This window comes from Lonchura striata, chromosome 4, assembly GCF_050655825.1.
Source record: "Lonchura striata isolate lonStrDom1 chromosome 4, ASM5065582v1, whole genome shotgun sequence".
Taxonomy (NCBI): domain Eukaryota; kingdom Metazoa; phylum Chordata; class Aves; order Passeriformes; family Estrildidae; genus Lonchura; species Lonchura striata.
Window position 1 is genome coordinate 67,162,404 of NC_140706.1, and position 25,979 is coordinate 67,188,382.

The 25,979-nt window shown below is 45.6% G+C and overlaps 2 protein-coding genes across 13 annotated transcripts in view; both read right to left on the reverse strand.

Annotated features, from left to right (window-relative positions):
* Positions 1-291: 291 nt before the first annotated feature.
* Positions 292-19,394, reverse strand: SPRY1 (sprouty RTK signaling antagonist 1). Of its 8 annotated transcripts, none has more exons than XM_085579319.1 (2): positions 15,978-19,394; positions 292-2,632 (listed from the first exon to the last, which is right to left on the reverse strand). In XM_085579319.1, exon 2 carries the CDS (start codon positions 2,575-2,577, stop codon positions 1,615-1,617), a length of 963 nt encoding a protein of 320 aa, XP_085435445.1. In that variant the 5' UTR covers positions 2,578-2,632; positions 15,978-19,394; the 3' UTR covers positions 292-1,614. The 8 variants fall into 8 exon arrangements, with proteins under 8 accessions (XP_085435445.1, XP_021410593.1, XP_085435447.1 ...); XM_021554918.3 differs by lacking the exon at positions 15,978-19,394 and adding an exon at positions 6,452-6,556; XM_085579321.1 differs by lacking the exon at positions 15,978-19,394 and adding an exon at positions 5,515-5,648.
* A 3,293-nt stretch (positions 19,395-22,687) lies between these two features.
* The window catches only part of AFG2A (AAA ATPase AFG2A), a 159,914-nt gene continuing 156,622 nt past the window's right edge, over positions 22,688-25,979 (reverse strand). For 4 of the 5 annotated variants that reach the window (XR_014955228.1, XR_014955227.1, XM_085579312.1 and 1 more), the window contains one exon: positions 22,688-23,013. Coding sequence is in view for 2 of the 5 variants with exons in the window: in XM_085579312.1 (XP_085435438.1) it covers positions 22,837-23,013 (177 nt within the window). In the remaining 3 variants the exon portion in view is untranslated. The remainder of the gene's footprint in view (positions 23,014-25,979) is intronic. The other variant, XR_014955224.1, reaches the window with a different exon arrangement.

Genomic DNA, 25,979 nt, shown 5'->3' on the forward strand with positions numbered 1-25,979 from the left:
TTGTGGTTTCCTCCTCCACAAATGTATTTCCAAATGCTTTGGTAAATAAATAGAGCCTCCATTTCTTGGCACTGTTAAGCACAACACAGATTCAATTGTATTAAACATCTCTTATTTGATATATAGTTGGCTTAAACTTAAAACTAGGTAAACTAAACTAGAGCACAGACTAGTGGCTTTGAAGTATTAACAGGAGGTTATTTGCCACCTGACAGTCTGAAGGAGGAACAGCCCAGCAATACACACACGTAGCTCAAAACCTGTCGCTGTAACAAAAGAACTCCAGAGGCATTTTCATTAATTAATATATTTTCTGCATTATAGTTAACATATGTACTTTCTTCGTGTCATCCTTATTTCGTTAAGTATTGATATTTTGTTATATTCAGACATGAGTACATTTTTGAAGTCTTTTGAAATAAATATCATAAAATAATAGAGATTCACATAATAAATATTCTTTACAATAAAAAAGTTTTAACAGACTTTTGTCTTAAAAATAGTTGGGATTCAACTTTGTGTTTTATACATAAAATATACAAAAAAGGACCACAATCTGTGGCTAAGGCAATAAAACAGGGACAGAATAAAATTATAAAGTACAGAGCAGAGCTAAACTCACTAAGCCAAAGAATCACAAGAGACTTGAAGAATTCAAGAAAATTTAGGTGACTCAATGACACCTGAAGGCTGTTTGGATATATGAACACCACCAACTTTAATATCAACTGATACTGACAGACTATAAAAACTGGATTAGGAGGGTGGAGTAAGCAATATCCTTCAAAGACTGAACAGCAAAAGAAACAAATGACAAATGAGTATGTTGCAGCCACGATGTCTCCAATGTGAAGATCTACATAGGGTAGCAAAAAATGAAGTTACACTGAAAATGTAAAAAACAAAAACAAAAACAGGAGGCAGGGCAATTCTCAGGTCTGAGAATGTTCCAAAAGTTAAGAGAAAAAGAGAGGGAAAAAAAAAAGATGCAAAAAGAAGCAGGCTGCTTATAGAAGAGTCAGGCCTTTCATTTGGTGAAGCCTTTATTTTACATCCCTCTCCAGAAAGAACACACACAAAAAGTTATTTCACAATCCAGGAAAGTTATTCTCCCTTGGCACTCAGGAGGTTAAGGAGAAAAAACCATAACTTGCTGAGAACAAAAAAAAAACAAAAAAAAAAAACAAAAAAAAAAAACCACCAAAAAAACCCAAAAAAACACAGAAAAAAAAAATCTTTGGGAAGATATTCACAGAGCAAGAAGCTTCAAGAGCCCAGTGAGCCCTCACTGTCTCTTTCAGGAGTGGTTCAGTTACAAACTCAAAGACCCTGCCTGAACGAGCGGCAGGTGCAGAACCCAGGTCCACACTTACCAAAGAACAGCAGCGACTGCGTGAAACGCTCCACACTCAGCCAAGTCAGTAGGAGAAGAGCAAAGATGCAAGGGGATGAATGCATGTGTCTGATGTTGGGCAGACAGAAAGGAAAGGAAAGCAACAGTCCTCCCAAAATGGGAGAGGAGTAGAGGAAGAATAAAAGATGGGGGGAGGGGGAAAAAAAATCAGCTACAACCTGAAAAACTGAAGTTGGAGGAAGTAAACCTCCCTCCCAAAATCATGAGGGCTTGCCCTGACCCCGGGAGGGGCAGCTCTCCAGTTTACAATAGACCGTGTTGGAGTTCTTGCACCGGCACCCCGGACGATTGACGCGGTCGTAGCACCCCCGGCAGAGTTTTAGGCATCCTTTGGCCGGAGGGTAGCAGAGCAAGCAAGGCAGGAACAAGGACATGGCTCCCATGCACAGGTACCTAGAACAGCAGTGTGACTGGGAGCAGGAGCAGGGATTATCCGCATACGAGTCCCCTTCATCGTCGTTGGAACAGTGGTAGAAGATCCCTTTGACCAGGCACATGCAGGTGCCGTACTCCACCATGCTCTCGGCCGAGCAGAGGCACTGCCGGTTGCAGGCCAGGCAGGAGGGCAGGGCCCGCGGCGCCGTGCACTCCCCGCACTTGCACTTCCCGCACTGCTCGCAGATGAACTTGTGCTGCGTCAAGTCCTCTTTCAAAGGCCCCTTCAGATCGTCCGCGATCAGCGCCGACTGCTTGGGCTGCGCCCGGATCGTCCGGTCGGATCTGTGGCCGGAGCCCGGCCGGGAGGGCGGCGAGCGCCCCAGCAGCCCTTGCTCCGAGGAGGCGCTGCTGTTGCTGCCGGAGCTGGCCGCGCTGCCCGTGCTGGTCGATCGGCTCAGGACGGGAGCCCTGGCGTTATGCTGATGCGCCACGTGCCCCGCGTGGCCGGGCCTGTGCTCGTAGTTATTATTCACATTAATCGGTATAATCTCGTGAGTCCTCTCATGCTTCTCCTGCCTCGGCGCCGTCCGCGGACCCGACTTTTTCACCACCGATGGCCCCTCGGTGTATTCGTTGCTGCCCCTGATGGCCTTGATCTGGTCCAGTGACAAGATGGTCGTGGGCTGGCTGTCCCTGTCATAGTCCAAGCGCTGCCGGCTGTCCAGGGAGGGCTGCTGAATCACCACCAGGGAGCCGCCGCTGCCGTGCTGACTTTGGGGCTCCATCTGTAGTGATCTCTGCTGCTGGCATTCAGCAGGAACCTGGCATGCATCTGAAATCCTGAAATAAGGAAAGAGACAGAAGGTGTAAATAAACACTGCGTGTGTACATATACACACAGGAGATCAAGGGCAGCGGAGGGATAAAGCACCGGATACTTTCTGAAAACAGAAATGCTCTGGCAAAGCCCAAACTGCCGCAGCCACCTGGTACTGATCACTTTCAGCAGGGGATTACAGCAGCGCTGAGGATCTGGCCAAAGTCCAGTAATGGGGAGAGTCTGCGTATGGCATCATAGATGAGGAATGCAAAGGAGACCCCATGCCATTAAAAAAAAAAAAAATTAAAAAATAAAAATCCAGTATTAACTTGTATGCTTTCTTGGCAAGTCATGGGAAGTGCCTCTCCCTTGCTACTGAACTCAACATCTGTCTCTAGCAACAGCAATTCCGAATGCCCCTGACACTGAGCTGGAAACGGCCAAGAACACCACTACGTTCATGTTTCGTATGGCAGAGCGAGGAACGAGCCCAGTTCTCACTCTTCTGCCTGAATCCGCAGCATCAGAAAGCTCCACAGATTTTCTTCCTAGCGCATTTGGAAAGTCTCCCTCTTAAAGTGACGTATGTGCATTACAGAGTCCTGAACTAAGTGCTGTCAAGTGGCCAAGACATTTTCTGTGAGAAAGTAACTCAGCCTACACATCTAATACACTCCTTTATAAAATTAAAGCAAGGGTGCAAACAACCTGTTTTCAAATATTTCCTGACCACAGGCCAGAGTGTGAAAGAAAAATGGAGTAGAAAAGGCTTAGATGAACTAGGTGTCAAACAAAAGGCACCTGAGCATTCATTAGAATGTTAAAAGCAGATAAAAACCCCTCAACAACAACCTCAAAACCCAGAGAACAAATCCATTTTCACAAGACAGACTAAAAGCTTCTCAAATAAACAGAACATCTGTTTGTCTATCTTTTAAGCAGTAGGAGAATAGTAGAGATGTTACACATTTCCATCCTGCCTAGCTAGAGACGGGAAGGCTGCAACGCAGAGAAAACTGCAGTGAGTTCTGCACCTACACAGAATTGGAACTGAGCATCCAAGTGCCACATTTATGCAGGGAACCAAGACAACAAGCTGCTTTTCTTTACTGTCAGTCAAAGGAAAAGTCCCTTTTCACTCCCCCTTGGGACGCCATAAGTGTTTACCTGAAAGCAGAGAAAGGTAAGTGCTAGCAAGCATTTCAAAAACTCATCCAATAATGCTATGAAAGTGTCTTGTATATCCAGACCACAGCCAGCATGGAGCTGTTCCCCGCTCCAGAGAGAAAAAGGCACCGAAAGAACAAGAAGAGGAAATGTTTGTTCTAGCAGGCAGTCACCATAAGCAGAAAGTGACAGCTTGTGCCGTGACACGAAGTCTTTGTCCTCATCCAGTAGTCAAAAGATTTCATTTTACATCTGACATCACCTGTGTGGGCTTTGTGGTCACCAGATTAAACAGAAAAACCAAACACTCTCACTTCTAATTCACAGAACAGAATCACAGAATGGCTTGGTTGGAAGGGACTTAAAAGACTCTGCAGTCCCAAAGCTCCTGGGCATGGGCAGGGACACCTTCCACTAGACCAGGTGGCTCAGAGCTCCATCCAACCTGGCCTTGGACACTTCCAGGGATGGGGCATTCACAGCCTTTTCCTGTGCCAGTGCCTCACCACCCTCCAGCAAAGAATTTCCTCCTACCCCACACAAGAAGCAGCCTTCTTCATGAGCACTGAATACAAATCCACAACAGACCAAGGCTGAATGAATGCGAAAAGGGAAAGATTTACAGCTGTACCAGTCAGGAGCTGGGCTCCCTAGGGGATGAAAAACAATATCCCAAGAAAATGCAAAGACGTCCAGTGCCATCTTTGGGGGGAAAGCGCAACATCAACGCGGCGCAGACTGACAAGCCCAGCTGCAGACCGGGGCGAGAGTTGAACAGCCACCTCCACCCCCGCGCAGATCGCTCGTAAACTGCTTCTCCCCCCGGACAATAAAAGAAAAATTAGTAAAACAAAATAATAAAATAACGTACGATGCAGGCGGCGAGAGCCCTCACGGTTCTGCACCCGGGGCTGCGCTCCCCCTCCCCGCTTCCCTCCCCTTCTCCACACCCGCTCGGACACGCCGCCAGCGCCCCCGTCCCGCCCTGCTCCGCCCCGCTCCCCGCAGCCCCGGGCGGGCGGCGGCGGCGCGGCGCCCTCTGCGCCCCGAGCGGAGCGGAGCGGATCACGGCGCTGACGGAGAGGAAGGAAGAGGAGGGGAAAAGGGGAAGAAAAAAAAGTTATGAATGAAAACATAGTTGTTGTTTTTTTTTCCCTTTCTTTCTCTCCTTCTCTCTCTCTTCCCCAGAGGAAGGCAGATCTTAGCCCGGCGCTGCCTCGGGAGAGCAGATTACCTGGCGCTTAAAGCGGCAGCCGAGCGGCCGCTCAGCCCCGCGCTGCGGCTCGGCACCCTCCGCCTCAGCCCCTCCAGCCCCCACCTGCGAGGAGCGTCTGGGGGATGTTTTTGACGTTCTGCTCGTTCGCAGCCGGCCACGATCCCCAGTAAACCTTCCCGCAGCAGCCCGGTGCCTCCATTCCGGGAGGGGGACGGTGGGAGGGTGGTCGGGGCCGCCCCTCACCGGGCGGGCGCCGCAGCGCCCCGCGGCACCTGCTCGCTGCGGCAGCGCCGGCCCCGCGAGTGAGTGCACGGCGGGTCCCAACTTACGGGTGTGCAGGGAGCCACCGGGAACGGCAAATCCAGCGGGCGGGGGGCGGCGGGGCCTCGGCTCCTCGCTCTCCCGGCCCCCGGGGAGGGGAGGGCCGGCGGGCTGCGCTCCTAGTCCCCGCGCAGCCCTCGCTCGCCGATCTCCACGTCCTACTAGGCCAGCAGAGAAGAGCCCCGCTCTCCTGCCCACCTCAGCTCCCCTCTCCCGGGGTCAGCATGCAGCGGCCCCGGCCGCCCGTGGAAGCGGCGCTCTCCTTCGGCCACGGCTCTCTCGGTCCGGAGGCGACGGGGAGCAAATCCAGCCCTTCCTGCAAAGCGGAGTATCTGGATGGAGCCTCAGGCGGCTGCAGGCTGCGGCAGGCAGCGGGGCTGTTGCGATGCTGGTCTCTGTGAAGAGGCGGCGGGTGCGCGGCTCCTGCTCCGGTTGTTTGTTATTTCCCTTTGCGATCGCAGAGTGCAGGGCTGCGGTCCCGCTCCGGCGCTCGGCTTCACCGCATGGTCCTTGCCGCAAGTCCCGTCTGGCAAAGTGCAACCACAACCTCTGGTGCGAAAGATTCGGTTGGGTTTTCGCTTTTATTTCGTTTTGATTTTTTATTTTCTTTCTAAAGCGATCAAGAAGCGGCTCTGGCTCTCCAGGCAGAACACAGCGAACTGCGAACGAAGCCAGAGGCAGCGCAATGCAATGGCCCTGCGAGCTCGCCGCACACAGCCATGTGCTGGCTGTCGCTGCCGGGGGCCGAGTGACAGGCTCGGGGCAGGGGCAGGACGCGGCGGGGAGGGGCGACCCCGCACGCCGCAGTCTGGCACCGAGGTCTCCGCAGGCTCGAGAGGGTCGCGCAGAGCTCCGACGCGCCGGAGACCCCGCGTCGGGCGGGACGGGCGAGTACCGACCCGGAGCTTCTCTGTGAGCAGCGAATCGCGCCCAACTCAGCGCTGCCGGCCCGGGGAGCCGAGCCCCGGTTCTCCCGCCCGGTGCCCCGCGGAGCAGCGAGCGCGGCTCGCCCGCACCTCCCGCACGCCTCGCAGCGCGGCCGCCCCCAGCGCGGCGCGGGGAGCCCCGGCCGCCCGCCCGCACCTGACCCGGCGGGAGGTGGGTGTGCGGCGCGGCGAGCGCCGCCCGGGCTTACCTAGGGCCGGGGTGAGCGCCCGCCTCCCGCGGCACATTGGCGGCGCGGATCCAGCCCGGGCAGTGCCGGCAGCCGCTCCGCGCTGCCCCGCCGCCGTTCCGGAGTGACTCGGGCCGCGCCTCGCCGCCTTTCAGCGCGCAGCCCCCGCCCGCCGCCGGCCGCGCCCCCCTGATGTCAGTGTGCCTCCGAAATCCCGGCGTGGATTCCCCGCCCTCCCGCCGGGAGCCGCTCCCGCGGGCCGCCAGGGACAGAAGAAGGGAGGGAATTGAGGAGGGAAGGAGGGAAGACCTGCCCCTCTCCGGCCCCGGCCCCGCGCTGTCCCGCGGCCGCGGCTCCTCCCGGCCCCGAGGCCCCGCCGGCAGAGGGAGCGCCCCGCGGGCTCGGCCCGGCGGAGCTCGGAGCTGCCCGGCTCGCACACGCTGCCCCCGCCTGCGCTCGGCCGGGCGGGCAGAGCTCACGGAGCTGCCGCGGCACCGGCGGGCACAGGGCTCTGCTGAAGGGCTGAAGTTCTGCCACGCTCCTCTGACAGAGTTACAGAGAGATTCCTCTCTGCGTTTTGCCGTCTGCGCCCTTCAAGCCAGGTGGAACAGCCCTTCGTTTATATTCACAAGGTATTTTCTGCTTCTTTCAGGCTATTGCAGAGGCGGCTGAGGACCCGAGAAAAGCACTCCCTCTCGCCATCCTGCCATGAGAGAGGAAGAGGCTCTTCCCATCGGCTGTCACTGCAGCAGAGATGATACTGGTTATCGACCTGGCTGTCTTGTCTCCCACCTTTCCAGCCCTGCCTCGGCAAGGTCCGATCTAAAGGTCACGACTGCATCCCTGCCATGATGCCAAGGAGATACAGGGATGCTTTCCAAGTCAGTAGTTTTATGGCCAGATATTACATTTGACGTAAGATTTTTGGGGGTTTGGTTTTTCTCAGTGAGTATTCTAATATTTAGAATATTTTAGAGTATTTAGGCCACCAAAAGAACAGGAAAGTGATATGAAGCACATCCAAATTCTCATAACAACATGTAAGGTATTGGAATAGTTGAGACTTCCAGTACTTGGCTAAACACCACTCAGCCTTAAGTTTATCTGAACCATACTAACAATCTCTTTCACCAAAAAAAAAAAAAAAAACCAAAACAAAAAACCAAAAACAAAACTTCTCCCACCTTTTGCCCCAAAGAAAAGAAGTATGTGCTAAGGATATGTGGAGCTGCTTAGCAGGAACATACATCCAAAAGCAAACAATCCCTACAAACAGGATTGTACCACAAAGGTGGTACTCTGTGACAGTCTGCACACCCAGCTCACACTTGTGGAAGCAGCACAGTGGTTTTTCATTAAACTTCACTAAGCTTTCATTTCATTTTTGAAATTTTCATCATTATGCACAACCTTTACCTGAACCACCTATTTCTATATGAAATAAAATTTGCATGCATTAGAGGTTCTGTACTGAATACTAGAATATAGTACTAGTGGTAGTGTGACTCCTAATACTTCTGAGTTTGTAATTAACAGATTGCAGACACAGACAAACCATAAATACCATTCTCCAGTGACAGAGGCTCAAAGGACAAACAATAGCATAAAAATCCTTGGTGTGGAATAAAAGTATTCCAAATCAATATTTGATTTATCCATTAATATGGATTTAGAAAATGTGGTTGTTCACCAAACGCATCTTCAGGCACACCTTGAGCACAAAGTACAACATCATTTTCAGTGAAATCCATCTAAAAACTTTATAAAGAGTTACAAAAGCTTATGTCTGACAAGAACAAAAAATCCAACTAAAGAACCAAAATTACTACAAAAAATTTTAAAAACCATTACTCCTGCAGAGTAGTCTTAGTGGTGCAGTTTGTAGGTAGCAGGGCTCAGTTCTCACAGAAGTCCATAAACATTTTTCCTAGGACATGACCATGAAAACACCTCAACGCCTCTCCTTTCACATCTCTAAAGCCAGTACCACCTTAAAAAACCTATGCCAAGTGTAAAAGCTTGATTTTAGAAACATAATACCAGACTTAAATGGGTCAGTCAAATAACCAAGAGGACTGGCAGGTGTTCACTATCACCTGGCACTTGAATTAGTACTTCACTGAAAGAAGGGAAAACCCTCCAGCAATATCCAAAGGCTCTCCACAGGCTCAAGCAAACATTCCTGCACCTCGCACAAGTCCATCTCACTAGATTATTCCTAGAAATTATAGCAGTGAGAAGTTCTGATTAGAAAAAGGAGAGCAACATTCTGGAGAATGAACTGGCACCTATGGCTACATCCTAACATGGCCTAAATTTGAGGATTGATGCACAGGCAGGAATCTGATGCAACCAAATAATTTTCTATCTCCAAACCATCATCTAGAGGTGGCTCAGCTGACACCAAGTCAATAGAGACCAGCCCTCTGTGCCTGAAGGAAATCCTTCAGAAAAACCTGCCAGAAGGGGCTCGAGGGACTGAATGATGGCCAAGAGCAGTGATCCAATCCCTCCTTCCACTTTCACTTTGAGGATCGGGTACTGGAGATAATCCCCACCTTCTGCAGTCAGATGCTACTTCTCCCTCACAGCAGCCTGAGTGCCAGAAGGTGCACTGGACAGAACAAAAGCACAATCCATCCTTAGCTTTTTGTTTTTCTTCCTAATACACCTAGAAGTAACTTTTATCTCTAGGTGACTTAACTGACTTTTGTAAAGATGCACCAGATAAACTGTGATCCTCCCACTATCAGGAACAACTATTTCCATGGTGCATTCCCCCTGGGAATATTATTCTGTTTCTCCCTAAGCAGCATCTCTTAGCCCTTGCTAAGGCACAAATCCCAGTCCAGAAGGAAGACACACACTCATCCGCAGTCACAAAGCCAACATGGCTTTGAGGAGACTCAGCAGGGGAAATGTTTCCCTTTATGCATGTTACTTGTCACTTCCTAACCAATCTTCACAGCTGCAACAACATTTCTCAGGTTACAGAGGAATTTAAACACCCCCCTCCATTAGCATTTACAACAAAATTATGAACCAAATTGTTGTGCCAGTCTTACCTGTAGCGTGTGTAGGTCAGGTACTTCCCTCGCCAGAGATGATCTTGCAGAGGTGGTGTCAGGAGAACTGACTGGAACCTACAGCTCCCCAAGCTTTGTGTGTCAGCAGCTTTGAGTTTGTGTCAGGTGGAACTTTGTAGTTGTCAGTGCTTGAACAGTCTCAGAAACTCTCAGTGCTTGTTGGGACAAGACCAGCATAACTAACTTTTTAACACACCACTAGGCCTATATATACTACAAGGCAAGAGGAAATGGCCTCAAGTTGCACCAGTGGAGATTTAGATTGGGGATCAGGAAAAATTTCTTCACTGAAGGCACTGGAACAGGCTGCCCAGGTCACTGGCTGAGTCACCAGCCCTGGATGGATTTAAAAGATGTGTAGATGTGGCACTTAGGGACTGGTCTACTGGTGATTTGGCAACGCTGGGTTGATGGCTGGACTCAATGACCTTAAAGGTTTTTTTCCAGCTTAAATGATTCCATGATTTAAAAACTCTCCAACAAACCAACAAAGGCTATGGAACACTGCTGTAATAACAAGTTTCTCAGCAGCTCTCATGAAATCTTGCTGGCCCTGGCTTATGCTGGTGCATGAGATGAATAAAGCTGCTCCCAAGAGCCAAACACCATGGCTGCTGTGGTGAAGGCATACCCTGACACGTACAGTGAATCATTTCAGGGTAAGGAAGAGAAAGCAAAGGCTGATGTGGTAGCATTTCCCATCACACTTTCTACCAGACAGGTTGACCTTTATCTGAGATCAAAGGCACGGGTGGCTGGGGATTTCTTCAGCTCCTGTGCAGGGGCTGTTCTCAAAGCTCTCTGGAGACACTCAGCCCATGTGCCAGTCTCTTGCCGTCACTGCACGGGCTGGGGAAAGGCACACAGGAAATCCTCAGTTACAAATAGAACCTGTAGTTTTCACTTCGGGAGATAACATCAGCTTTTCTTAGAGGCAGAGGAGACAGTAAAAGGCAGCAGCCGGGCAAACCTCCAAGAACAAAGGGACGAACCTCGACGTGAACCTGCCTCATGAACATTTGAATGTGGAATCAAAGCATCTCGGCAAATGCTGCAGAGAGAGGGGTTTAGTCTGTGCCCAAATTAAATAGGACGAAAATGCCAAGGTCTGTAAAATAGGCTGAGAGTCTGAGAACACACTTTCCCTTCCCCATCTCCTGCATTGTATCAAAGAAACCAGCATTTTCCTTGGGTAACCACAGGCAGAACTTCACTCTCCTAAGGATAGGCCACAGCAAGTCTCTTCATTTTCCACCACTCCTCTGACATACAGGCAACTAGCACCTCTACACCTCTCCTCAGGTACCCATAGTTACTGTTTTCTGAACAACTTAAATCTTCCTTGGACAACTGCCCCTCTAGCCTTCATGTGTAGCTGCTACATGGGTTGTCTGCATGTGCACAAGGTATTCTGCTAAGCTACTGACCATATTTCCCTTGCTTTTTATTAACTGTTAACTATTTTAGCTAATTGACTTCATCTGCCTGTATAAACAGCTTTGTGAAAAAAGGAAAACTGTCATTATTACTGAATGCCAATAATAATTTACTCTCATCTACCATAAATTATATGCAAATCCTTGTCTCGTATCCTAGTGCTGAGCAAACTGCCCCTTCCATTCCACTGAGACACAATTCCTTGCACAGACACAATTCCTATTTCTGCTGGAGAAGTTGCTGCTCCCCAGGAGTAGGCTGCTTTAATGGGGGAAGAGGAGAAGCTTTCTGCTAATTTAAATACATGGCTCTGTGCATGTTTTTATTATCTAAGCACTTGTGGCGACTCGGGTGTTAGCACAGCTCCAGGAATGCCTCCTGTTTATCAGGTTGTGCAATCCGTCACTGTCAGCTGAAGGAGGTCTCAGGAGCAGTGTTTCTAATTTGATTTGAAAATATACATGGAAACCTGAGCCTGCTTTTAGCAAGAATGATGGGGTTGGCCTAATGAACACAATCTCTCTTGTCGTTCTTGAGAACAGTGTGTCAACAACCAAAGTTTAGGTTCCCTCTGTGGCTGCAGCAGCTTCTGTGGGGAAGCAGTAGCTTCATGTCTGTGTCATGTTCTTGGTTCTGCTTTATCATTGAAAGGCATTTTAGTGAGATTTAACAGGGAGGAAGTTCTTCCATGAATCTCTTGAAGAGAAGTTTCCGACTGGCAATTTTTTTTATGGCAACTTCTTCCTCTGAGCCTTCATACACTTGTGTGGTACCAAATGGTGCTAAGAAAATGTGTATCTCAGTTCTCAGATATCTCAGAAGCTGTCACTGCTTTCCCACCAGAAATTTGCTACAGGTAAAGGAACGTGTCACAGGAGCCACACAGATTTCTGGCCACAGCATCACCCACTTCTAACTTCTCAGAGAAAAAAACAAATACTCTTCTATTTCTGAAAACATAAATCTCTTGCCACAAATCTACAAGACAACAGTGATGTCACTTTCCCACATCCCAACAAGAGAGTGATGAAATATAATTTGCTATTAACCTCTGTTTTTTCATCCTTTTCCCATTTTCTGGGTCTTTCTCCTCTGACAGATTCTGCAATTGGCAGTTCAAGTATAAAGTGCCAAGACCCCCCCTGCATGTTTGATGTGGTTTGTTGTACTCTAGAAGAGCTTGTCAGGCACATCTTGGAATTTTGTTCCGTAGTAACAATGACCTGTCAAGGAATATTCAGTGTCAAGGGCTGGATTCTGTTCCTGGGGAAATCAAAGTTAACCTTGGTTCCCTTTAAGATCGAGGAAGTCAGGAAACTTTGGCATTTTGGACATAGTGTGAAAAATATTATCCCATAAGAGCCTTTGGGTTGAAAAAGTCAGATTTCTCCCACCAAAAAGGACTGGGAAAACGCTTGACAGTAATAACAGAAAACACACATGCCCCTGCACATACTGTCATGTTGCTGATGAAAACCCCCCTCATTTCCATCGGGGTGGGAGACAGGCTGCTCTAGTTCCACACAAGCCATGGAGAAAGCCTGAAGTGCCTCTCTCCTGCTGGCTCCCACCCAGGAGGACATGTACAGACACACACTCAGCACAGGGAGGTTGTGACACCAGAAACTCTGTGTTTGTGTGTGTTGGGGGGGTGGTCCCTCTTTTAGATTCCCTCCACAACTCTTTCTTTTGAAACCACTCCTGTGATGCTTGTTTCTTTCCCTGATCAATTAAACATGCTGTCCTTGAGAAGCCAGAGAATTCCCATCTACAATAACCACATCTATTACTGAAACATACCCTGTTTAAAGTATCTCAAAGCCTAGTTAGGATCTGTCTCTGTTGCCTCCCACGTTCATTAGTTTTGAAATGTATGCAGAAAATGGAATTTCCTCCTAAATTAGCCTGCCCAAAACACTGCAGTGATGCTGCTGCAAGGTGACATTTCTTGGAGCAGTACTGTAATATCAAAGCATTCCCAAGGAGGGATTGCACTATTGCCTACAGCAATCTTTCCATATTTTGAACAGTATAATCCAGCCTAAAAGAAGCATCTGAATAAAGATAAGAATGACAAGTGTGCCCAGTTGAAAAATACACATTTTATATTAGCTTAGAACTGTGGACATCATTGCCTGGCTGAACTCGGTGTTTGCAGCAATTCCCTGTTTATTAAACAAAAGAAAAAAAGAAAATCCCTGACAACAATTCCCTAGTGGGTTCTAGTCTTTTCTACATGGAAGGCCAGACAGAGACCTCAGAGTATTCAAGAAAGGTCATCTTCAGCTCCAGCAGATATTGAGGTCAACTGCTCAGCTATTATTTATATCCATACCTCTCAGAGTAGTGAAATAGCTGTCACCACCTGGCTGGATTTCAGCTCTGCAGAGGGCAGTTATCAAAACCTAAACATCAATCTGTTAGAACTTACACACCACTCTGTTCTCATAGCAAAGCAACATGGCTTTTCTAATTCTCCTCCAAATGTCCCATTTTCAGAAAACTTAAACCTTTATGCACCTAAGATCAGTATTCAATATATGTTACAATATTCTTTGAGTCTTTGCTACAGGTGTTGTACAGGGGGAAAAACAAACAAACCAACACCACACCGTTCTTTTACTCTTTTATGGTTGAAAAGACATGGAAAAAATCTCTCACCACAAGCCTACAAGAGCACAGCAGCTCAGCAGTAGCACTACTCATATTTCATCACACACCAACAGTGTGAAACATGGGAAGCAAATGGAAAACAACACTTTTGGAGCTGGACTGATGTCAAGAATTACCTTTCAAAACCATCTGCTGTTTTTTTTTAAAACTTGCCACATGAAAAAACAACAACTTAGAGTCAATTACAAACACTTCTGTAGATTCATTAGCTCCTGCAGACTTAAATTTTCCAGGGTGCCAATCGCTATAAAACAAAAGTGCTCAGCACTTCTTAGAAAGACACAGAAAGAATGATTTGCTCAGAGCTCTTTCTAAGGCAGGAAGGGACAATTCCTACTGTCTGACCTCTCTGGGCAAAGAAAAGAGAGGTTGAAAGGAAGGATCATGTCAGGAAAACCAAGATGAGATGCTGAGAACTTCCAAGGCATGCATTTTCTAAATCACATCCCTCTTTCCACATGCTGGGTATTAGGATACCAATATATATCCTAGCTCGTGTTTATAAAGATTCAAAGTTAATGTGAGAATGTAGTAAATGTGGAATTATTCCCTGTCTGCTCCTTGAGGAACAGCTAAACTAGCCCTACTGTTGCAGTTAAAGGTAGCCTAGACAGGAGATAGTTGGTCCATCAGCTCTGTTTTAAACTTAGGTTTCAGACTAAAATTTAAAAAGACTGAAAAAATATTTTCTCAGTGTATTTCATGACAGAATAGCTCAGCCAAAGCCCATGAATATAACTGCATTATTTGTTTGTTTGAGGAAACTTGCCATGCTCCAAATCACCTCCACATCATCAATATTTTCAGTGCCAGTGGCGGCTCTGCTGAATTGTGTAGAGGAAAACAATCCTTCCTGGCAGGGAATGGGAATGAAGCAGCACAACAACACCTCTGTTAAAAGAGATGACTTCCAAAGGTGTCACAAGAAGAGCTGACTAGGACAGTAGTTCCAGGGAAGGAGGAAAGTGGAAAGGACAGAAGCTGACAAGAGCTCAGCAGGAGTAGATTGATACAGTCAGACTGATGTTTTGTCAGAGAAGTGTAAAAAGGTTCTTTCACATTTCACAAGGGGATTTATCACTATAGTTCCTCTGTTTTCAGTAGCTTTCCCCCTGTATCAAACACCATGCTTGAAAGCACTTTGTTCCAAGTTATTCTCTGCTGGAAGGTAAGTGAACACCACCTATGCTGAGACAGGCAGTGACCAAGATCCTGGAAAACAAACAGCCCTGTGGCATGGCCCATATCTTATTATATACATTACTTATTAGCAGTGATTAAATTAATTGCTGTATCTGTAAGCAACTAAGAGAGGCTGACAGCTCCTGTGCTGAGGGGGTGGCTTGGTGGGAAAGGCTCAGGAAGGAGCAAACCTGCCTGTGTCCCTGCTCCGAATGCGCTGTTGCAGAAAGCCTTTGGCCAGGCTACATTCTGTTCTTACTTTGTGTTTCTCTGTTTCCCCACCCAACTTCACACAAATTCTTACAAAGGTTATGTACAGACTTGTACAAAATGGAGACTGACACTGGCTCTTGGAGGGTTTCCCAGAGCAAGTTTAACAGAGATTATATAATACATTACATCTGTGTTGGTTGGTTGGGTTTTTTTTTTATTTTTAATATAGATGTTATTACACTACCAGTTTGTCCCTCCTAGCTTAACCCTCCAACCACCCTTTCAAAATAGTTCATTATATTCTGCAGAGATTAAAAACCTGAGGTTATGATGGGAATTTTGTTTCCAGCTCTCACTTAAGATAGGACACGTGTGTTACAACTGGAGGGGCTCAGCAAGTCACAACCACCATTATTTTCCTTCCACACACACTCTACTATCAAAGTCATGAGGGGGGGTGTCCTTAATTGATGGAACAATGGAATTTTAGAGCTAACACAGAAATTTGCTTCTGTGTCCTGTTTTTAAATCAGAAGTCTCACATTAGTCTGCACAGCTTGGGCTCAACTACTGTGGCTGTGACCCTTCCTCCCAAGACAATCCAGCAGGATAAATCCAGCTTAAAATCACAGGGCACTTATTAAGAATATTGAGTATTCTCAAAACTTGGGCTAAGTCACATCCTAATAGAACTGACTGCAAGATATAAAGCCCACCTTTGTGCAAAGCTGTCTCCAAGATGCTCTTCCTGTTATTATTGGTGTGGGTTTTCCTTCTTCTCCATCTCATTGTTTTTTCTGTGGAGTTCAGAAATTCCCACTTCTCCTCAAATTTTTATTCCCCCAACTTTTCCTCTTCTCATTGAGAAAAGGGGAAGATCTCCCTCCTCTCTCTTGATACCTTTACTGGACCCTAAATTTCTGAAAAAAATCAGAAGAGGAAGATCTGTGTCTTACCTTTCTGGTTCTGAAGTAATCTCTGCCACCTTCTATGCACCTCAAGTGTCTGAATGAGTCAAGCTCCAGAAACACACCTGCCACTCCAGTGCTGATGGGGTTAATGAGATCAAAACCAGACTCCACTTTGTGCTTAGCAGGGAGACACTTCCTACCACAGGCTAGGGTGATTGTAGCCCTTCTTCAGCTCACCTAAATCAGCATCAAAATAGCACAAATCAGCCCCTACTCTGATTAGAATCAGTATTCTCAATTTCTGTCTCCTTCCAACTCCATCTCAATTTCTGTCTCCTTCCAACTCCATCAACCCCCACGCATGTCCACAAAAATCAGTCAGTGATGAATTCCAGGGTAACATTTCTAATTCACATGTTTATTTTCAAGCATTTTCTCCATCTATCCCCTCTCCCACCTTCCCCTCACTGTCCTGAATCAGTAAGGGCTTCATGTGCTCCAAGGCCAGTTCTTACCTCTTCACCCAGCAGACAAAGTGATCCCAAAATTCAGCTCCCCAACAGCCAAGTAGGTAAAGAACAGCTCTCCCAACATCTTCTCTTAAAGTCTCCCCAGCCAGCCAGTGCAGGAAGGGGCCTAACAAAGCTGTATGCAGCCAATTGTGTTATCAGGGCACTTGGCACTACCAGCTGATCCTTGATTACTATTCATCCCTCGGGAAAATAAAACACCCCTTTGTAGTAAAAGTGTAACCGGTTACTATGAGGCATTACACATTAACAAAAGCAGCTTTTTACCAAAATTGCAGATGATGAAAGCCTGGAAGTGGAATCAGACCAAGGTAACTGGTTGTTTCTGTGTGTTTCAGATAGAAAGCTGACAGTTTAACCAAGATTTTCACAGCGCTAAGAAGAAAGCGGTGGGTGAGCTGTGTCACACAGTTGTACATAAAGTGGTAGTGAGTTCCATAAAACAAATCTTAAGGATAAAATTGTAGCAACTTTTGCAGTGTGGAATCCTACATATGCTACTGTCTGCACTGCAGCACCCTCAGTTTTCACAGGGTCTTGAATATTTTTAACAGCTCTTTTTGTGCTTTTCTTGAAATCCACACAGACACTTTTGATATGCTCTCAGATTTTCCTTTTTTTTTTAAACCTCGTCTCATCATTAAGGAGCACAGCTATCTGAAAGGCAGACTTTTCACTAGGCAGAAGGCTTGGTGGAATAATCCCTACTTAGGTGATGAGGAAGCATTCCAGAATATTAAAGGATTTGTTTGTGTGCTAATCTACTTAAGCACCCAAAGGCTTTAACAACCACAACTTGTGTGCTTTAGGGATCTCTCATGTCCATGGCCACTCTCACTGCCACAGCTCTGCATTAAAGCTGCAGATTTAGACTGTAAGCTGCTGATGGGACACCTGGAAAGAGCTGCATGGCTGTGGTCCACCCACCCGCAAATCCAATTCCACATTCCTGTACTTTAGGTGTAGTACCAATGCACAGGTCACTGTGCTTCTGATGTCCTGTGGTCCTGTATCCCAGCCACCCAACTCTGGGACAGGACAGCAATCCAAGCGCCAGGAGCTCACTCACAGACCCTGCAAAGGAGGCTGTGTGAGCACATTTCACACCCTCAGTTTGGGGAGAACTCGCTGACAGGGAAGCAGGGTAGCTTTAAAGGCATTAAGTAGAGCAGGCTTGGTGTAGGCAGCTGCCCCTGTGTGAAATCCGAAGCTCCTGCCAGCGGTGTGGAGGAAAGACATGACCTCATTATTCCACAGCCCAGATAATCCGTTCCTGGATAAAGTGAGAGCTGACAAGTGTTTCACCTTGAACATTATCAAAGCCCTTTCCACACTTGGCTGATGGCAGAGCCATTTTACCAAACAGAGATGTGAAAACTCCTCAGTGTTTCTCTCCTCAAAAGAGAGAAAAAAAAAATCCCTGGGGTGCATGGTTAATGCCACACACACAGGCATAAGAGGAAGAGACCGGCAGCATTTCCAGAACCATTTAGGCAAACAGGATATATTTGCACAAGTTGATAAAATATTTTTCTCAATATGTCTAGGGTTGCTGCTCTCAATTCCTTCCATCTATCTCAAGGCATTTTCTCAAGGTAAGTGCTGAGGGCCTCTACTGACATCAGCTGCCCCATCACCAACTCCAGAAAGGTAATTCACTTCTCAGCTGGGATAAATCACTGCCTGGACTACCTTCTAGTATCTTCCCAGTGGTTTCCAAGTGTGATTCCACTCCCCTAATCTTTTAGTCAGAGGAACTCAAGCTTTAATGCCATGGGTTTTACACAGGCACACACAGACAACGGGCTAGCCTCCAGTTTTGCTGGAAGGGTATCACAGAATCATTAGGTTGGAAATGAACCGTTAAGATCATCCAGTCCAGCTGCTGGGCACACAATCAGTTTGAGCAATGGCTCCACGCTAGTCCAAGGGGAAGGAATGTCATCTGGTTGCCATTGCCGTCTCTTGCAGCACCTGTGCTCTCGCTGGAGTCCTGCCACGCAAACACAGAGAGGGGCTCTCCCCCCCTCATCCCTCCTGTCCTTGGCAGGCCAGTTAACAGAGAAAACACACATCTCCTTCTCTGTAAGGGCTCTGGAGCTGTTGGATTTAAGTCTGCATGGAAGAATGACACCATTTAAAATGTTTAACACAGAACACATAAAGCCCTAGTGAAAACACTCAGTGAAGTTTCCAGCAGAGGAGGTACACTTGCAGAAGAAGCAGATACAAACTCCAAGATCAGGAGGAGGTTTCAGCTGAAATATTTGTCTTCCTGATGCTGGCCTACCAAATGGGCAAAACATGCCCAGCCACAGCAGAAATTCTGCCTTTTGCACCTACTACCTTGGAAAAGCTCCTTATTGAACTGCACACATTAATGTCACCTTTGGTATTGTCTTCCATGCAAGTAAAAAAACTTATCAACAAAAGATTTTGGGGCTCCTAGGAGATAAAAATTACTGGAATTCACTACAACTGCAGCAACAATATTAAATACAAAAAAGTCCCAATGTAAAACTGATTTTCCAAATGTAACTCTGCCCCCACTGCAAACCACTTCCTATGCCCCAGACTGCATCAGCACAGGAGAAATCCCAAGGCTCAGGAGTCGGAATGGAAGCACAGTTGGTTTTATCCCAACTTTGGGATTACAGGAAGCAAGGCAAGTTCTTTGTGCCTGCTTTTTACTAATTCTTTCAGGGCCTTTCACCAAGGTTATAACACCTTCCAGCGGGTGACTCTTCATCTTTGAGGTCTAACTCCTCCCAAATTCTTTCACTACATACTAGGATACCATTACCCCTGGACACCAGCATTTCTTGTGCTGGCAGTTGTGTTTCACCCATACATCAGCTGCTTTCTCTAGCAGAGCCAGAAACAACCAAAACCCTTCAGGGTCAGGCTCCTCACAGCCCTGACCACAATAAGCAGAGACAGTTCTCCTGCCCACCAACCTGTGTCCATCACTGAACTTCATCTTCCTGGGCACTACAGGGCAAAACACCACATTTGACTTCCACTTTTCCCCTCTCCACACCCCATCAGCAGAATCAGACTCCTGCTTCACCAGGAAACATCACTCCCAGCCTTCCATGGATGCTCAGTTCCTGGAGCATTGTTTGGCATGTGTCCAGCTTCCAGAGGGGAGTCACCACACTTTGACATTCAAAATGAGTAAAGAAGCTGAAAGGAAAGAGCCAGGATACAGAATCCACAAAAATCAGCTTTAAGGACATAATTTTTAAAGGGTTGAAAAGTCTAAATTCAATTATTTTGAATACCCAGCTTTGAAATAAATTATCTTTATTCTGTCTCTCATGTTTGTCCTTGCACCTGAGCTTGGTAAAGCTTATGTTCTGCTCTCATTTAAGGCTGAAGGAAAATTATCCACAACAAACCTCTTTCTTTCTTCTAGGATTAAGAACTGTATATCATACTTGCAGTGCAAATCTGTTTTATTAATTAGCTAGAACACAGGACTGAACTTTTTTTCACGTTAAGTGAAGACAATTCTGTGTTTTTATCATAAGTATTCTCCTGGTTATTTCTAGCCAAACTGTCAAAATACATTTTATACCATTTTGCAAGAGGTTGTTATTGGAGGAAAAAAGGTAGATTTTGTATTTAAACAAAGTGTGCCTGAAACGTTGAAAAGTTGATTTAATGTTAATCATTCTGAGACTCCAGCAGTGTTTGGGCCAAAAAACATCTCCAAAAGATAGGAGCAGGCAGAAAGAAGACTGTGTTTCTATAAAACTTAAAGAAGTAAGCCTAGGAAGTCTAAGCAGTCAAAGAGAGAGGATGGGACAGAGATATTCTTCTCCGATTCTTCTCTGTTGAAATTCACTGAGCCTCAATCCTTTTATTAAAATTATATCTCATGGAAACACAACAAAACCCAGCAGAAGACAGAGTGCCTCTATCTTTCAGTTGCTCTGCAACACAGAGGTGTTCAGGCTTTTATGGGCTCACACTGCAAGAGATTTGAGTGGGTGCCAAGGCACGAGGTGTTCAGCAAAACATGTTGTGAGGAGTCAGCTCTGAACAAAAACTTGCTCCTGTAAATGACAGGAGATGCTCCTAGAGTGCTCTGTCCTACAGTGCCCTCATCAGTAAGTTCCAACAAGAGGCTCAGGGTGCAACAGCTCTCAGCAAGTTGGATTATGAAAGGGCTATACTGCCCCTGTGTTTTGAGCAAAACCAAATTTTTTGTAATTTTCTGGAAATCTGATACCAGGGTTTCAATTTGCTCATCCACAGTAGAAGTGATCTTTCTTTATGAAAGAGACAGGAAATCACCATACTGGCAAAATGTTCCAAACAAAATTTTCTAGGAGCAACAGATACCTCCTGGGGACTTCACAAATTTGTCATTGCTTATTTTTTAAATAATATTTAACTTTAAAAAAAAAAAATCAAATTCCACAAACCCAAGGATAAAAAGGGGAGCTTCTTACATTTAAAATCACTTCAGGCATATGGGTGTTTATCCAGAGATTTGGTGCCCTGTGGATAAATGTGGCACCATACAGGTACAAGGATAAATGTTTGCAGGGATGGGTTTTTTCCCAAGGCAGAAACAGCAGACATGGGCCAGCATTCTCTCCTAGTGTCCTAAAATTCAATGTGCAAAATTTCCCTCTGATGGCAGCAGGGTTCCACAAAGGGACAGGACAGCCAGCTCCTACCTGCCTCTCTTGTAGTTTCTCCGTTCACATTCACTCCTTGGTGCATGTTCCCAATAAACCTGAGCACTTCCCAAGGAATGGCCATCTAGTTTTAACACTCATCTGGAGCAGCACATAGTGTTATTTTTAGGCTACAAAATCACAAACAGAATTCATTATTGGCAGTCTCTCTTTCCTCTCTTCAGGAGCAGACACTGGAGTGAAGTGCCAGGGGATAAAGGTATGGCATTTAATTTCTGGAAACCTCAAAAATTTAATGGTTATGATGAATGGTTCACATCCTGAGCTCTGAGCCGGAGTATGCAGAATTTAGAAAAGAAGGATAAAGTAGTTTCAGATGCAGTCTTGATCCCCAAGGCAACTCTTCCAGTTTATAATTTTCTTAATTCTCTCTGTCTGTTGGACTATTAAAAAGTCAAACAATGAAAAAAAGAAAAAACCTTATACACATCAGCTGAACTAAGTAAAGGACCCCCTTTTCCTCATCCTCTAATCTTCTACAGCAATAATAAAATTAAATGCTAATTACAGCAACAATGGGTTAGAATGAGAGTAATAAAAAAACTGTCATTTAAAAATAGTAGATTTCTGTTTAAAAGCTACAAAATGTGTACAGTGTGGAACTAAGTAAAGAAAGCAAAACCATAATCAAGGTGAAGAAATTACCTTTCTGTTGAAGTTTGTGTTGCTTTTGGTTTACCTTTCCCTCAACTCTTTATGTCTGGACTAGAAAAGCTCAGCCTTTCTGTTGTGGGGAAGAAAGCTGAATATTAGTTTGCTTAACTGCATTTCATCCCGAGTGCAACAGCAGAGAGCCCACAAGGACTTGTCATCATTTCAACAGTCGATATAACAAAGAAACAACCTGAAGAGATTTTATCTGTCCCTGAAGTATTTTGTGGTCATTTATAACAGTTTTTGCAAGGAAGTTTTCTCATCCATTAATTAGGGTTCATTATGGATTTTAAGCAGCCAGCTTTAAATAATCTATTTTATCAACATTCTCACTCATTTTGTTGGAAACAAACATCAACAAGAAGAAATTTTTGCTGACACCTGGTAGTGGGTTCAGGTTGGTGAAGGGCTGGACAGTTTTTTAAGGTGCCTACCTGCTAGCATGTCTAAAAAGGAGCTGGTGAAGACCAAAGATAAATGTTCGGCTGTAATGAATCAGGATGCCTTGGCTTTATCTCAGAAAGCATGTCTGGCAGCTTTGCTGAATATCATAAATCAAAAAATTCACAATAATTTTAAGCACTTTTTGTAATGAGGCCACTCACTGGGATGGTCCCTGGCACCAAACTGTGGTTGAGGCAGGAACAAATCAAGGCAATAATAGCATTTGTTGCTTCTCTCTTTAGGGCCAAGAATCCACCAAAATTCAGAATTTGATCTTTTGGGGATTTTTTGATACATGGATATACAGCTGAGATAAACTGACTTAAGCCAGATATCTGACTACCTCTAAAAGGCAGATAATACCACTGAAATGGTAAAACTTAAAGTTTAGGACAATGTCTATAACACTCAAAACTTCCACAGGGACTTTTATTACAGCAATTCTGCATTCAGTTAACTCCAGACACTCCACTCGCTCACAGTACAAAACTCTTTGGCTTCTGACAGCTTCACAAAGGAAATCTGCCATTCACACAGTGAATGAGGTATGTATTAATTTGCCTTTCAGAGCGCGTGCAGTCCACTTTGCTGCTGGTAATCTGCATAAAACTGGATTAAGGAGTCGGGAATCCTCGGGCTCACGACCGTCAGCGCGCTCCGGAAGTGCCGGCCTGCGATAGATTTGGCATGGATGTCTTCCTGAAGAGCTAGAAGGGCTGCTTCTCTGCACACTGCTGTTATCTGCAAAGAAACAATAAAAAACCAACCATACAGCATTATTATTATTATTATTATTATTATTATTATTATTATTATTTACATTACTTGAAGAAAGAGAACCCAAGAACATCAAATAACTCCAAATGCCAAATAATCACAAGTAGAGTTTTTCCAACTTTTAAATTTTTTTTTAAATAAATCAGGTTGTGGGCAATTAGGACATCCAAAAAACAGGATGTAGCTCAAACTTCAAACCACAGTTACATTACATTTCACATTACAGCATGCTGCAAATTAACTCGCTAATCATATTACCTTGTGTTAAACTCCCCACAACACCTGATAAATTCAAATCCCAACCACCAGCGATACATTTTTCCATCCCCAAAGTACAAGAGCAGATATTCCCAGGCTCTGCGGGCACTTTTCTTTCCCAGCCTTGCACTGGGAAAGAAATAAAAACAATTAATTCCAAAAGGAGGCTCAGAGGAGAGGGGTGTGTGGAAGGGGAGGAAGGTTAAGGTCTCATACCCTGCAATGTGTTTTTAAGCTCTCTGGACTTCAGACAGCGGAAACAGACTGATGCCAGTGTCACTCTAAAGACACATTACTGTGGTGAAAGGAGCTTGTGGAATGAAAAGAGATATTGTGATTTCCAGTGCAACAGGGAAAACAGTGATTGATATTGACTGCTCCCTTATATCTGTAAATGAAAGAGCCAACTGAAACACATTTGTCCGGCTATTCAGCATATTTTCTCTGTTTGTTCACTTACTGAAAGGAGTTCCCTCGCTTATGCTCTGCTAATGGTTGCCAAAGCCGTTTAGTAGCTTTTTAGGGGATTTAGCAGCATGTTTAGGAAGCTTTCACAAGAAAACATGCATGGATTTAGATGGCTTTGTCAAGTTACAACAATATTACTATTAGTTCTGTGCTGCTCTAATGAGCACCAAAGCTAAACACTGCTGTTACGCATTTTAATGCTTTTCAGGACTTTAGAGACAGCTGAACGTGGAAGCACAGCTGAGATTTAGTGCACCAGCTTCTTGTGGAGATCAGTAATACATCACCCAGAAAGTTAACAGAGAGGCCTTGATCTTTCTGTGCAAGTTTTTCTCTAAGCAGACATTGTGACTGTGTTCCCATCTCGAAGAGGAATATTAAGCTACTTAAAGAAAAAAACCTGCATCAGATCCCTTGCATCCCTTGCACCCTCTGCTTACCACTGACCCCACAATTCTTTCACAACGGAGAAGACCGGTGATAGAAAAACAGATCCCAAGCATTCTAGACTCAGAACTTGTGTTGGCCTTTGAAAAAGGGGTTTATTTCTCCTTGATAAATACTGCAGTAAGGGCACAAAATGAAGAGACTCTCTGGAAGTTTTCACAGGCACTAATAAAAAATTCCCAAATGCAGTCCAGCAGGTTTTGACTGCCCCGTTCTTCTCACAGAGACCATCATCTATCCACAGCATGAAATGCTGAAGCAGGGTGGCATTGACAAGGTGCTCACTTGTCAGCAGCTGTTTTAGTGGAGCAGAAACTGAAGGAGACACCGTCAAGCTGTCACATCCAAAACCAAAGGAACACCACTGCCAATCCTATTTCTTCCCATTTCATTTGTACACTGATACACTCAGGAGGAATTCACCCATAAGCTGATAGTTCTGATGAAGCTTTCAGCTGTTCTCTATGCTCTGCCAACACTATCAGTAAGAGAAATGACAACTAACCTCCAAAGGATTTTTTGTTGTTTTAATTTTGTTCTTGAACACTGAACCATAAGTTCTGTCATAACTGAAAATCACTAGACATGAGGAAGCACCAGAAAACTCATTATTTTTGGCTTCTTAGAAGCATTTCAGATGCTTTTAAGAGACAAGTAAAGACTTTAAAGGCATAAATTATTGTTCTCCCTTTTCCTGGCTGCACTAAATCTTTTCTATATTATTGAGTAATAAACAGCAGGCATTATGGCACAGAGTTGAAAATTTAGGCCCTTGTGTCTGGTCACAGAGCCACATGGAGTTGTTTCCATTCCTTGGCTAACCCAGGGGATCAGGTTTCTGAGGTAAGAGATTCAACAAGGCAAGTTTGATTATTTTGCTTTGTTCAGTATGCAAACTTTAAAAAAAAAAAAGTCTTCACAAGCATTCTCACTAGCTGATAAAGCTAAATCACTCATAGAAAGCAAACACAAGTAGTGGTGTAGCCTCAGTGAGAGGAGGGTGAATTCATCTGGTGAATTAGGCTTTACTGGCCTAAGGTCACTGTCTGTTATGGAGACTCCTTGTCACAGCCACACTAGGACATTTCTTACCAGATGGAGCAACAGAAGGGCTTTTAAATGTCATCTCTGTGGATTGAGGAAAAAAGGGAAGGCCACAGAAGAGGCTGTAACTGACAGCAGAGGAAGGAGACCCTTTGCAGCAAGACATGGATTTTTCCCAGGCTTAACAGTACTCCAAGCCCAGAAGCTATACCCACATCATCAGCTTTAAAACCCCCAACAGGTCTATTCCCAATGAACTTCTCCTGTTACTTTCTTAAATCACTTCTTTTGGCCTCTACAAGATCACCCTGTATCAAGTGCCATGGTCCAGTCTTGCCTTATATAATAAATCACTTTTGTTTGCATTAAGCCTGGCAATTTCAGTGAGTCCTCGTGTTATAAGAATGGTGATTCATCTGCTCTTCCTCGTTCACCTTCCCTGCACCATCATTGATTTTACAGAGTTTTATCTCATTCCCTCCCAGTCAAGTCTTTGCAAGCTGAAGAGTCCTCAGTGACTCAGACCTTGCTCCTGCCCAACCTGTCCATTCTTCCTCCCATCTGCCATCACTGCCTTGGCCAGTTCTGCCCTGAGCTCTCACTGCTGAGTGCCTTAGCTGTGCAGGGCACAGAGGGGGCTGTACCAGGCCATAGCTCTGTCCCTGGGCTGCTTGCAGGTTTTTTTCTTATCATTGTATTTGTGCTGAGAGGAT

Excerpts from the sequence above, each read along its gene's own strand:
- SPRY1 (XM_085579318.1), bottom strand. The coding sequence starts at position 3,670 with ATGCTCAGTTCCAATTCTGT. Across the intron at positions 2,633-3,650 it reads ATGCTCAGTTCCAATTCTGT|GATTTCAGATGCATGCCAGG; the intron begins GTAGGTGCAGAA and ends TCCTTATTTCAG.